Raw genomic sequence first — 14,237 nt, 5'->3', positions numbered from 1 at the left:
GGAGCGAGGAGGTACAAAAAAAAAGAAAAGAGGGAGTACGGATCATGACGTAACCGTTTCCATAGGCGACTGATATGCCGGCTGGTCCAATGGGAATCCACACCAGCGGCTCCGTGCCCATCCTCCTTTTGACTCGCATCACATGTCCCCGGCGGTGTGGTGACAGGAGGGAGGCGAGCGGGGCGAGATGATGCGCCCCCCTCGTACTTCCGGGTTCGCCCGCCCCCCCCAAAAAAAAAATCCATATCCTACATTAACTAACCTGTTTGCATTTTAATTTCTATGCATCTACCATCATATGTTTTTAATGGTGGTGTTATGAGACACGTATATGTAAAGTATTGGGAGAAAAAAGTGGGTGTTGTCAGTCTGCATTTGCTCTTTGATGAAACCACCCATCCCTCTGAATGGCACCGTTAGCACCGTTAGCATTAGCTGCGGCCAAGTGTAAACAGTTGCACGAGCGCGCGTGTGTGTGTGTGTGTGTGTACGTGTATGTGTGTGTGTTTTCCTCTCCTCTCGCTGCTTTCCGGTCACGTGGTCGGAGGTTTCCCTGGGCAACAGGGAGGAGGAGGGGGGGAACCATCTTGCGCGGCAGAGGTCGTGGTTTGTGTGACAGCGCAGTGGGCGGGACCTCACCTCCGAGCAGGGGAGAGAGTTCAGTCCGTGGTGAGACTGAGGGTGAGTGAACGAGAGGACGGGACCCGGGGAGCGCTCCACAGATCCGAGTAAGTATTTTTTCTAATTCCTCCCCTCTCTCTTCCATGGCTGTGTTTCCCACCCGCCACCCCTGTGATAACGCGATGAAACGCCGCAAGATGAAGTGCAGCCGCCGGGGCCCCGTTGCATTTACCACCGCTCGCCCGCCCCCCCCCTCCTCCTCCTCCTCCTCCTCCACCACGCCGCGGTTGAGTCCTCGTTTTTTCTGTGCAGTGGCTCGGCGAGGGCCAGCGGTGTGTAGCAGCCTCGGGTGGTTAGCATTCAACCAAGCTAACGTCGCTAAGCTAACGTTACATCCCGGATCCCGGCGCTGACATTGGGCGTCTCGTTCTCTCTCTCTCTCTCTCTCCCCGCACGCACCGACACTATCCAGGGCAGGATGCCGCCAGATTCCCCCCCCCTCCCCGTCCGCTCCGTGTTTGCTCGCCGAGACTCCAGCGGCACCCTGGGCTAAGTTCTGTGGGGTTTTTTGGGGGGTTTTTGTGTGAATTTTCCACTTGCCCCAATCTGTTGGAAGTAGCGTTTGTCTATTTCCAGTCTTTACCATCAGCGTAAGCTAACGCTCGGGGGGGTTGGGGGTGGGGGGGCTACGTTGGCTAACGTTGTGCGTTAGCCTGGATGTATTTTAAACGTCGCCCCCCTCACGCTACACCGTCTCCGGGGGTATTCGGACGGCGAGTCTCTGAATTCACGCCGAAATGTGGAGCTACGAGAAAGTTGCCCGTGTTTCATTGTAACGTACGAACCCCAGTTTACACCGGGCGGCGTTTTCCCGACTTGTCATCCAGCACATTTCACGCTATAGACCGGGAGGTAATGGCAGTTCGCCGGCGACGGTGTGGGTAAAAAAAAACATGCACCGGCCCCGGAGCGGTGCGTTCGGGTGCTGCAGTCCGCGCAGTGCGGCTCCTCACGCGGTCCGCTCCCGGGTGCTCGGAGGGGGTGAACCGGTCTGTCTCCACACAGTCATTTAGTAGTCATCCAGTCGGTTATAATCGGCGAATTCTTTATACTGTGTCACCCCCGAGTTTCACTTTTAGCTGTAGCATCCACCTAAACCACAACCCTCACCTCAACCAGGGAGGGCACCTGTCTCCTAATCTCTAACCTCAAACCACTCACAGAAGCTTAAATCTCATAGTAACACTTTAATCTGTGCTATTTAAAACACACCACACTCGCTTTCCTTTCCTGCACACGGGGCAATGATTTGAAGTTTCCCCAAAAAACCCTGACACTTGAAATCTCCATTTACACTCTCGCACACATGTGATATAACCGTGTGCTTAGCTTTCTAGGTCATGCAAACTGCACATATTCACCGTGCACGCTTGTTTTTCTGCCGGGAAATGTGATGTGCACTCGCAAACATCACCTGCGAGTTCCCAGGCTGCAGCCTCCGAGCACCTTTTGGTGTGTACTTGAAGGGATCACTCCTTATCCAATTAAACAGCACCGGGCTGGCTGCGGCTCCAGCACTGTCTCCCTCTCTCTTTGTGCATTACAACTCGTGATCCTTCAGCAAGCAGCACTGTAGATTTAACCAGAACATATTTGCTTTCAAGTGAAAACACTGATTCAGCTACGCGAGGTGTGCAAGTCCTGTCTGTATTACATAAGAAAATGACAGCTAAGCTAACAGCCATTGCGTTATTGCTGGAGCTCAGTATAGTTTTCAGTGGATTTTCTTGCCTCTACTACATTGGAAATGATCACTCATTGCTAAACCCAGAGAATATTTTATTAGAGCTTTCCAGCTCAGCATATAGGAGATTCAGAGTTTGTTTAATGATTCACTGAAACCGTCAAGTAACGCAATCTGTTGCTCTGTCTGAGCCCTTTGAACTCGGGACTGTTGCTGTCACTCAAGAATGACAAAAATATCTTCTTATTCCTCGCCGTACCGTGCTTTTTCACAACGGCCTGGGCTATTGACGGCACTGCTCGGCCTGGCCAGAGGATATAAGTCAGGGGTTGTTATACTCGTTTTTTGTTTATCTCAGAGGCCAGATCACTTGACCTCCTTGGCCGTGCGGTTCTGCCGGATAGTGTTGGTCCTTTCCTTTCATTTGTAGACCAACACGCAAGGATTTGCTCCTATATGCAGGCACGCTGGCGATTTGTGTGATTTCTATCGACGTAACATGATTGCTTGCTCTTTAAAATGAGTGCTGTTTATGGCCGTGGAGCGATTGTCACTGTGAAGTAAAGCAGTACACCGAGCACACATTTCTTCCAGGCAGTTATCGCCTGTCATGTCTGTACCCAGCTCATCACGCACGAGTCCCCCTTACAGCTGCTTGATATGTCCACTCATTTCATTGTCATGCTCTGCACTCAAGTCAATTACACACACAGGCTTAAAAATATATTTCGTAACAGCAGCTAATGCTTACCCTCAGTTCAGTCTCTGTTTTTCGGTTACATTTTTTAGCATAAACCATTGTTTAAAGAGTAAGCCACTGTAGGTCGTTAAGGTGACTTTGAGCTTCATGGAAACTGGCATGGAAAGCTAAATATACTCTAGTTTTACTCTGTTAAGTACAATGTATTTATGGTATTATTTACTCACGATGGAGTTTTGCTTATCTTTCTTTTTCTGTGTGGATTGCAAGGCCAAGGTTATTCCAGAGGTTTTAGGTTTCATTAAGTTTCTCATTCGTTCAAATGTGACCCAACAAAGCAAAGAGTAAAAAAATGAATTACCCTGGTGTGACTGAAATGAATCTGCCATTTAAAGAAACATTGGGTTAATGTTATATTAGCAGGGAGACCCTGTGGATTATAATGTGGAGAAACTGGCAAAACGAATTTGATAAACTGATCCTGCACACTAAAACAACTCTGAGGCTCACGCTGCAAAATATCATGAATTAGTCATCAAGACAGTGCTCCAAGATGTCTGCCGGGCATTTATTTTGGTTTTGGCATTTCTGAAAAGAAAATTCAGCTTTTTTAGAAGTTTGCGTGTATCTGAAAATATATAAGTTCTAATAAAACTAAGGAACAACATCATATAAAATCCAGCCCTACTGCTTGTTGTTGGTTCTGGTGAACAGTATCTCTTTTGGCATTGGTCCTACACTGGTGTCATCTTCTCCACACATGTTATCGTAGATGGTTTCTGATAAATTTCGAAACCTTCCACTATCAGCCAATTGGAGACAGAACAGTGGCCACCATGTCATACAGCTTTAGCCAAATAACTGAACAATAACCAGTTCTCCTTGAATATATTTCCTGTAAATCCATCATGTGAGGTACTTTGTAGATCTTGATGACATTAACTTGAGGGACATTTAATATGGAAAAACACATTTCTTGTCATCTTCTGAACACATTTTCATCATCAATAGATTAATTGATCTACAGATGGGGCTGGGCAACATGTTGATATGTAATACCTCCTCACTGTGCTGGAACAATGCATAAGCAACTTATCGATATATATATATTGAACTTAAATGGTTGTGCTTTTGATAAAAATTATATTGTGACAATTATTGTTTTCTGTTGCTGTGTCTAGTGATGTTGCCATTGAAGCAGGCTCCGTCACAGTGAAGCCAGATCCAATGACAGTTAATACACTGATGGTTGGCTTGAACTCCTCCTGGATAAAGGCAGCCTACGTGAATGTAAATGTTAATTAGTCGTAAAATACTACCCTGATATTGACTGACATAGCCATTAGAAGGAAAAATAAAACGTTAGCCTTGCAAGTTTTGGCTGACTTACAAAGGATGGATGGATGTTTGCTGTGTAGCATCCAAGCAGTAGCTCCCAGACTACATTTACTTCCACCCACTTGCCTGTCTTAGTCAATAATAGCATTCTGTGCATATGCTTTTCTATCACTAATTACATTCCCCTTTACAGACTGGGTAAAATGAGTTTAGTGCACAACACTGGTGCGTCCCAAAACTGTAAGGACAACAAGGTCAGACTGTGGCAGTGAAAGGAATCAGACGTAACAAAGGCCGCAGAGAGCTTCTCATCTTCAAAGTGGCCTGATGAAAGATGCTTCGTTTTAGAATATTTTCCATCCTATGCACAAGAAGGACTCGGCTCAAGGCAAAATAACGATAAAAAAAAAATCCTTCCTGTTTTTTTAAATCTCTGAATGAAAAAAAGAATATGTTTTCACAGTCTCTACTTAGACATGCAGTTGTATTATTGATACAGATAAATGATGTAGCAGATTGAGGACTATGATGGTCGGGTGGGATTCTGATAGAAAGAGATTAATTTCCCAGTTTGAGGATGACTATACAGTCCTGAATACTAAGACTAGGACACATCTAAGTAAGAGTGTCTATAATACATTTGGTCTTCAAAGAAAATGTCTTTTTTTATTAATGATAGGAAAAGGTGACAGAATTGATTATATCCTAAGAAGAATATAACCTTTTAGGACACAGCAAAGCTTGTTGAGCAAATTAGAAGTAAATGATTACACCATATGACCTCTTAACATTTGCACAGACATCTTCACAATGATTAGAAGTTGTAATGATGTGAAGAAACACTGGATCGTTTTTCTGCTGTATGATGAAATGGCTGTGGCTATGTTTTATTGTAAGTAACGTTTTTTGTAAAGGTCACATTTATTCGGAACCTTTACCTGAGCATGTAGGGATTTTTTATGTACAGGCCCTTTTCCTTGGCGAATATAATTACAAGTACTCTGCAGCAACCTGCTGTTCATTCTTGAGCTATTTAAATGCCTCTGTACTGCAAAGGTTCGGGAATGTTTGTGGATCAAATGCTTGAATTTCTATCTGCTCTTTTTGCGAGGAGCCAATTTCCTGCCCCACTTTCAGGCTAGTCTGCACTTCATGTTGTGACTTCTGCAGCATTCCAGACAATTCGATTGTCGAGATTCTAAGACCTTCTACTAGAAAAAAATGGAATGATACTCAGTCTAGTTCCTACAAGGGAATTTGTGGCAAATCCATCATGGAGAGGCAGTTGTCACGAAAACATCAATGTCAGCACAGATCACGGCCTAGACGGTAAACTATCAATGTTAAGTATATTTGCCTCCTTCTGTATATTTTAATCAGTTGTGGATGAGGTGTGATGTATTGAGCTAGAGAATAGAAATTGACATTTCAATTTTTTTGTTAATTTCTACAAATATTTGACCTGACTATAAAGGCAACATAGCATTATATTTACTGTTTTTATTACGAATATCATATGAGATGTTAAAGTTTTTGTTGAAGGATATTGAACAGCTCAGTTCTTTAAACAAATTTAGTACATTACTGTTTTCATTAGCATACAACTTGCTGTCACATGAAACAAGACAATTTATATTTAAATGGCCTTAATAAAATATATAAATTATAGAACTGTCCTGGAAATATATTTTCAAGAATACATATTGACTACATGTCCGTTAAACATCTCACTCCTATTAAAGAGAGAAACGATTATGGTTTATTTTCATGTTAGAGACCATCTCGCGTCCCTACCACATGAAGTAAGAAGAGATGAAGAGAAGTGTGTTGACGCCGACACCTCTGACTGTGCGTTCTTTTGAATTGGCAGCCTGACAGCAGTTGAGGTTCCAGTCTGCGTGGTGAAGAGACGCCCTCGGCTAGCGAGCCATGCAGCACAAGGAGGGCTGGGTGTCTCTGTCTTGTACCCTCCACATTTACATGGCCTGACCCAGTTCAGCAATGGCTAGCAGTGGGGGGAGGGGCAGTCTGGGGGAAGCTAAAAATACCACCCCTCGCATTAGGCAGCTCCATTGCAGAGGGATCCCTAGAATTGCTATCCTCGACTTGCATCGAGTTGTTGGCACGTAGAGGTGCACAAACTGCCAGAGGGTTTCCTTAGCGTGGAAACAAAGACTTGAGTATATTTCTGAGATGACCACCACTGTTGTCCTGTCGACTTATGTCCACTCGCCTCAGCCCTTCTGGGGTAGAGGAGTTAGTGTGCGTCTAATGTGTGATAGCAGCCTTAAATAGCTCGGGTAGAGAAGAGACTTATGATCTTTTGTCTCCGGTCCTTGGGCGAGACCAGCACATATTCATGCTGAGCGATGGGTTTCGCTGCGGCTGCCTACAAAGGGTTAACCTCCGCCTCTGTCATTCAACCATACGATGCCAGCTGTTGGCTTGGAGATCCAATCACAATGATTTTCCACTGTTGTGACATGTGACCTGCTCCGCAACCCGAAACTGTCGCAGCACAGCAAATGTTGGCACCTCCTTCAGCTTGGCGTTGTTGCTGCTCGTGGGGTTAGGGAGTGTGAACGTGGGTGAGGGCTCATGGAGGAAGACACAAAGACGGGGAAATGGAGAAGTCAGAGAATTGCTTTCATTATCATAGGCTGCCGCACATGTGCGCTGCTCATGTGGTACCAGAGGCAAGAGTCAAGTCCCACGGGGTTCATTCACACATTTAAAAAGTCATATGCTTTGCAAGGTGCAACATGACATTCACTTGAAGGAGTCTGTGGATGAGCTGTGCTTCAAGAAACATAGTCTCTGGGTGATACCAAGATAATGCATGAGTGAAGAAACGTGGTTTGGGATTCAACTCCAGTTAATTGTCTAATTTCTCACATGTCCAATGATTGACACACTGCGCGAGGTGTAACTTGCCCAGAAGTCCATGGAACTAACTCTGCTGTGAAGAGATGAATCACAAGCAAATCGTTTCCTGTGCTCTTCTTAGTAATATTCCTTTTTATGTTTTCTATGGAAATCATACCTGGGGTGTTAATATTTATAATAATAATTTATGGTATTAGGCCAAACATAATTTGTAACCCACCTTTCACACAGGCACTTCAAAGTGCTTCACAATTGACTGATGTGCTGAAAATCAAACTGCTGAAAATTAAATGACATAAAATAGATTTTTGAAGATGAATGAATAAAACCATAAATAAAAAATGATAAAAGAAAAATGTCAGTAAAAGGTGAAACCATATACTTATTCAGAAGTCAGAAATAAGTTTCAAGCCCACGGAATAATGGATTTCTTAATGACGCTTCAACATGCAGACCCTTGAAGACCCTAAATCTGTGGGTTTAGGGTTTGTGTGTACAAAGCTGTATTTCCTCCCTCCAAAAAAGGGTTTTTCTACGAACTCTCCCACCTCAGCAATACACCCGGCCCTGCAATTATGCTGTGTAATAAATAATAAATTCTGTCCCGTTTTCCACAGCAGATGGCTCCAAATAGAATCTCAACATGTGACAGAATAGTTTCCAAGAATCTCAGTGGAATAAGCTGCGAGCGTTGGTTTGTGCAGTGAGCAATGATAAAGGCTACATTTTCTCCCCTTCGGCATCTGCGTCCACGTTTAAAGTTGCAGGGTTTATTGGGGTTGGTTTAGATTTTGTTCGTGTTTTTGAAGTTTGGTGCAAAGATATGTTCTGATCTTCGTGTTATAGCCAGACAGGAGGGATAACTGCAGCATTTTTCCAGACATGGAAGAACATCCCTGTCTGGTCCAGGTTCACCTCAATGCAGATTATATGCTGACATAGCTCAAAGTACAGTATAGTGTCTCACAAATTGTTTCAGACTAGTAATCAAGCCCATCTTGTTAAATCTTTCAAATAAATCCAATCTGACGTGAATGAATCAGCCTCATTGTGTTAGGCTGATTAAAGCTTGAATGGACAGCAACCTCATTAGAATGGACTCCCCCATGTAGAGCACCATGGAGCTCCCTGATGCCACAGATAGTCTTAATTAGATTAAACAGAAGGCTTTTCCTAAGGTAATCAGTCAGTTGGTGCCTGTTCACGACGTGACCCCCCCCCCCAGTATTACTGCCTCTGATTAAAGTTCCTCCTCTCCGACCTACTGTACGTATATGTGTTTGATATTGGCAGGGTGCTCATGTGACATTACGTAATGCTGTCATGGCTATAATGCTGTCCTCAACATCTGGTCAAACTAGAAAAGGAAAACTAGAGACTTACGATACCAGCATCGGAAATGCCAGGCCGATTATCGGTGATACTTGAATCTATGTACCAATTGGATACCACATCTTTGTCTAACCAGATAAAACTGCAATTTTCTTTTTCTGGGAATCACGCCTTCGTCTTCGCTTCAAAATATCAGTTGTGCTGTACTTTGACTGGCATGTAGTGTTTTTAGAGCTTGCAGACAGTACACTTTTAACCTTTATTTACAGTTAATGTTGTGTACTCCTAGTTTTATTTATTTGGGTTCTTTTTTCAAATATGACTGTCAAAATAGATGATGTAATAATGTTTACAAAGGGTTCAACCTGAGCAAGGTCATACAACAATAATAGCAATCAAGCAATCATCACTTCCACCCAGGTTTAGTAACATACAGCTGTTAAAATGTGTTTTATTCCAGCACTGGTATCGGATTGGTACTCGCTGTAGACAGAATTTAATCTTGTGCTCTACTGGGCTTGCCACTGTTTAAGGTCCATGAGTAGGTTACCAGCCACAGGCCAGCAAACACATTTTGGCAAGTGATTAAGCTTGTGTGTTATGTGCATTGAGTAGTTTTAACCCGCATCCTTCAGCCGGCCAGACAGCAGCGAATGACACAACCAAACATTGTGAAATGCAGGAAACGGGGGAGGAAACTGTCACTCAGCTTTAAGAAGAGCTGGTTTTAATGATAAACATTGTAGAGGAAGAAAATACAGATTTTTAAATTCCCAAAAGCCGTAAATGCCCTGGGAGCAGCTCGGAGCGAAGTGATTATTGAATACTAATGCTCCATTCTGCTCACACTCTCCACCCAGGAAGCAGAGTGCACAGAACCAGACAAAACTCTTGTCTGGATGACAAAATAATAATTATTTTAACACAACTCAAGTGCAGCTAATCATAATCTCTTCGCAATGGCCTTAGGCAGTTTAGCCAATTATTTAGCCACTTGTCCCAGCAGACAGAAGTTTTCCTGCTCATTTTGCCCAAACATTATTCATCCGATGTCTGTGCGATTTCAGAAAATGTTCGAGAAACCTCAACCCTGCTGTACGTGAAATAACACTTCGTCACTAAAGATAACCTTTTTGTACGTTTGCTTCTCTCTTTCAGATCTCATGCATGGTGATCTCCGGCTCTGTGGGTGATCCTCAGTCACCATGAAAGAGTAGGAACTCGGCTCTCCAAGGGAAATGGCCTGTTTTGTAATATCCCTGCCCTGCTACCTGGCGTATGACTCCAGCTGCCTGTGAAGGGCCCATCAGCTGTTTATGGGAACTACTACTTGGTTCACACTCTTGAGGATTTAAGCTTTTCCAGGACAACTCTTCTTTTTTTTTTTTTTTGCCCCCGGCTGTCAAGCCAAAGCAGCAACGCTTTGCAATAGTGTGGGGAGGCGCTGAGACAATGGCAAACAACTCGTACAGTGGGGTGAAGAACTCCATTGTGGAAGCCAACCACGATGGAGACTTTGGCTGCACACTCAAAGATCTGCGCTCCCTTATGGAACTGAGAGGCACCGAGGCGATAAGCAAAGTCGCTGAAACGTATGGGGATACTCACGGACTCTGCAACCGATTAAAATCTTCACCTATAGATGGTAGAGTACCGTTTCCACCACACTCAACACAATGGCTGTTGTTTAACTGCATCAAATACAGGATGTGTTTACAGAAGTGCTGGTAGCCAGTGCTTGTGGGAAATGCGAATGTGGTGCACACATAGCTTAGGAGGCATGTCATTGGCTGTGTCGTCCACATTGTGGATACCTTGACATCACTTCCTTGGATAACTCATAAGCCAGACAGGTGGCCAGGCAGGCTGGTTCTGACCTGGACCAGTCCTGCTCTATTTCAAGGCCTGTGGATATGTCCCCCGCACCCTCTCATCTCTCCCTTTCACCTCTGTCTCTGTGTGTGTGCGTGTCTGTGTGCCTCTGTGTGCAGGCTTCAGACAGACCAGCTGTCTGCCTGGACATAGTAGCAGGTTGTTGCTGTGGTGCTGCCCGGGTCGATGTCCCACATGTGGCGAACAACCAAACCAGTCACCACGAAGAAAGGACCATGCTAATAGTTCTGGAGCAATTTCCAGTTAGGTTAAAGCTCCACTGGGGCAGTTGTGGTTGCCAGGAGCTCTCTGGCGTTTTGTTTTTTTGCTACTCGTTTCTCGCTCTGTCTCAGTTTGTCTCTCTATAGACGGTCTGCCTAATCGCCAGTGTGACCTTGACTGAACTCTTACGGGAGGGGATTTTCAGTTTGATCCCAGATTAAAACGGCACCGCATATTCACTGCAGCAGCAACAGTCCCCTGTTTGCATTGTCTCAAAGCAAGCGAATATATTTCCCTAACCGAAAAGAATGCTAGAAATGCAATAAAACGGCATGTAACAACTCTCATTCAAGAATCGGTACAGTGCCTTTTAATTCTTGACCTTTCATGTATTGACTCTGTGGACTGTGTTCACCACGCGTAGTCTCTTTAGCTGTTTTCATTTGGAGTTTAGGCTCCAGAATAGTCCTTTGTGTGACCTGTGAAGAAAGTGCTGAGTTGGAATTTGTCTTGTCAGAGCGGGGGAGTTGTCTAAACATGCGTGTGGCAGTTGGCAAGTTGGCGACTGTCAAACTACTTCAGTATTACATCGTCAGTCATTTCAGATGATCAAATCTGACTTTCAGACAGAGAGATGTGAGTGGGAATCATTGGTTTCTAAATTTGTAGTAGAAACAAATATTCAGATAAATTGTCTTAATACCCTGCAAAGCAAAGGCAGCTTTTAGAAAAAATAGAAACATTCAAATGGTTTGACTATAGGCCCCTGTTTGTTCCCCTCTGCAGCAGGTGCTGGCCCAGTTGGTCGGCAGCCACCGCGTTTTGACACTGGCAATCAGCTCATTCGTCACTGGCCTGTGAAATTAAGCCATCATTTAAGATTACAGGAGCTTGACAATTGGAAAGGGATTTCTGATTAGTTGCTTGGTCATTTCTGGAACCTCTTAGGACAATCCTTTGCTAATCCTCCACGTTTCCAAGCTTTTTTTTTCTTCTTTAATTTTTTCCACCCCAAAAGTTTAACTGGACTTTCGTGTTGCAGCTGTGCATGAATGTACCACTCTACTTTTTGCTAGTTTTCAAATTCGAAGACTTAGAGGCCTGGCCTGTTTGGATTAAGTTAGATTTAATACAGCACTGCCACATAAGGCTGGATATCTCCTAAGGTTTCTCAATTCATTGGGCTGTGATTAAGATTGATTTTAGTAATTAACATACCAACGCTGAGCTTGAAAAGACTTAATTATGCTCATTGTGCAATGTGCCTTCGAAACTGTGACAATGAGCACGAGCAAAAGCTTATTCAGACGTTACATTTGTCTGTTTGACTGTGTAATGAAATAACAAGTGAAACCTGAAGGGCATTCGTCACTGATGGAACAGATCAAGACTAATACTTGAGATTTTTAACAAACTATGTTGATTTTTACTCGTGTCGCTTTAGTTTTGTTAGTACACTGTAGTTGTCAAACAAACCCCGATTCCATAGTGGTGAGGAATCCTGTGTGTGTTTGAATGAGAGCTCACCGATACCTGAGGCCCTGGCTGTCGCCCAGTTGGTCTTATTTGTACAATTTCATTTCCTCTAAATAACTTTAACCCATCATGAGAAACATTTCAGATTGTGAAAGTAGACATGTAGTTTTCTTTGAGGCGCTTAAGGAAGTCTTCAGCCTTTACTAGGCAGGGAGAGTCCATTGAAAAGTGCATTATGGGAAGTGAAGGACTCTTGTTTGAGCGTTGCAGATCTAGCAGTCAAGTCAGGGGAAGTGCTGCTGCTCTACTTATTTTTCATGGTCTTGCTTGAAGAGTCGGGACATCTGTGCCTCTTCTGCATCAGTTGTGATCATTCTTGTTTTTGAATCTGTCTCCCACGGGTCCTCCTGCGGTGTGTAATAATAGCATTAAATCAGCGGAGTGCTATTATACCCAAATTTTCATTCTTTTACGACATTTTCTTAGCATTGAATATCACAGCTCAGGGTCATGGTATTGTCGGACAAAGTGTCCCCAGATGTTGCATTTTAGTTGTCGAGTTGCTTTCTTTTGGGCACCCAAATCAGTTTTTTATTTAAAAGCTGTATAAGGTCTGGACAACTCGAGCATGAGTAGAAGCCCTGGAGGATTGTGGGCATGTGTCACTTCCGTCCGTAACATTAGAAAAGATAAAATCGCACTGTAGCATCAATATTTTCAGCTCGTCCTCGTCCTACTCACGCAGAAGCATTTCTTTACTCCCCATGGGATCCTCCGCTTCCCCTGCATAATTAGACTTATCAAATGGGCACAGCCACTTTGCGTCAATACTATCGACATTGTCCCCCCCCATTTATTCCCTCTCACAATTATTCCCTGTTGATTGCTATTTTAGTGGAGTCAAATATTTGGGATCCAGCCTATCGATCCAATTGACTGCGGGCTGAGAGGCTTCCGCAATTGGACTGCAATTCAGAAGCTGACAGGCTCTCTGTATCTGTCACTGCTGACTCCACACCCCCTCATTCAACAGGAAGGTTCAGACTGTTAAATGATAGTTTACTCTCTGTGACTCAGAGGGGGCTGGCGCAGCTTGTCTTCGTGTCTGAATTCAATGTGATGTGCTGAGATGGGCCTTAGATTGCAGAATGCATATGGTCAGATTCTGCTGTTCGGTGTTAGGTGTGAAAACTATTGTTTTTTTGTGTTTCCTTATGTGTAGTCATAAAAGGTTGGCACGTTTGTCCTCAGCTGTGGAAATTGTGCCTATTGACCTTAATATGTGAAGGAGATAACATTTGAAAACCTGAAATTGAAATAACTTGTGCTACTTCAAGTAACTGATGACCTAATTCATTAATCATCTAACCTCATTCTCCAGTCTCAGGTAGAACATGGTCTCCCTTTCTCAGAATTCCTGAGATACAAAAAACTTAAATTCTTTATGCTGTGATGAAAGTGCATGAAAACATCTATCTGATGTGCTCTTTTTAGAATTGGAATGATCAGCTATAATAATGAGGATGTGGAACTGCTGTTCCATTCGTTAAGCAAAGCCCTGCTCATTAGTGCGGAATCTGCTTATGTGCAACAACCCCCAAAAAGCCCTGATCGCTGGAAAATAGTGAAAAACAGAAGCCTTGTTGGTATTTGCAAAATTTGAAAACAATAGAAGTTGAAAAAAACAACTACAGTTTAGCATTGTCCTATTCACCACGTCATTCTTTAGCATTTGAGTCATTTTATAAAAGCTTTTTTTGTTGTCATTGTTCCCCTTGATAAAGGAACTGTTTTCTACAAATACTCTTGGTACTATTTGTTTAAATCTGAAAAATCAAGTATTTGCCTGATAAAAAAGTACTTTAACTTTACTGGAGATGACGGGATTCCCATCGTTCATTCTAGGATAATTGGACTGTCAGCTTAGATTTCGATGAATATAATATATTAACATACCCAGATTTGGTTTGAACATTTTATTCATGTGTCACAAAGGACACTGGGAGCATTCATCCAAAAAGACTGACTTTACACTTGCTTGAACAA

General features: G+C 43.4%; 1 protein-coding gene across 5 annotated transcripts in view; it reads left to right on the top strand.

Annotated features, from left to right (window-relative positions):
- The first annotated feature begins 600 nt into the window (after positions 1-600).
- Positions 601-14,237, top strand: part of atp2b1a (ATPase plasma membrane Ca2+ transporting 1a) — a 34,136-nt gene continuing 20,499 nt past the window's right edge. For all 5 annotated transcript variants that reach the window (XM_035147082.2, XM_035147081.2, XM_035147085.2 and 2 more), the window contains exons 1-2: positions 601-728; positions 9,780-10,266. In XM_035147082.2, the coding sequence (XP_035002973.1) occupies positions 10,074-10,266 (193 nt within the window). In that variant the 5' untranslated portion in view covers positions 601-728; positions 9,780-10,073. The remainder of the gene's footprint in view (positions 729-9,779; positions 10,267-14,237) is intronic.

This window comes from Hippoglossus stenolepis, chromosome 22 (genome assembly GCF_022539355.2).
Source record: "Hippoglossus stenolepis isolate QCI-W04-F060 chromosome 22, HSTE1.2, whole genome shotgun sequence".
In the NCBI taxonomy this organism is placed as follows: Eukaryota; Metazoa; Chordata; class Actinopteri; order Pleuronectiformes; family Pleuronectidae; genus Hippoglossus; species Hippoglossus stenolepis.
The sequence above is the reverse complement of the archived record's forward strand: the minus strand, read 5'-3'. Positions and strand labels throughout refer to the sequence as shown.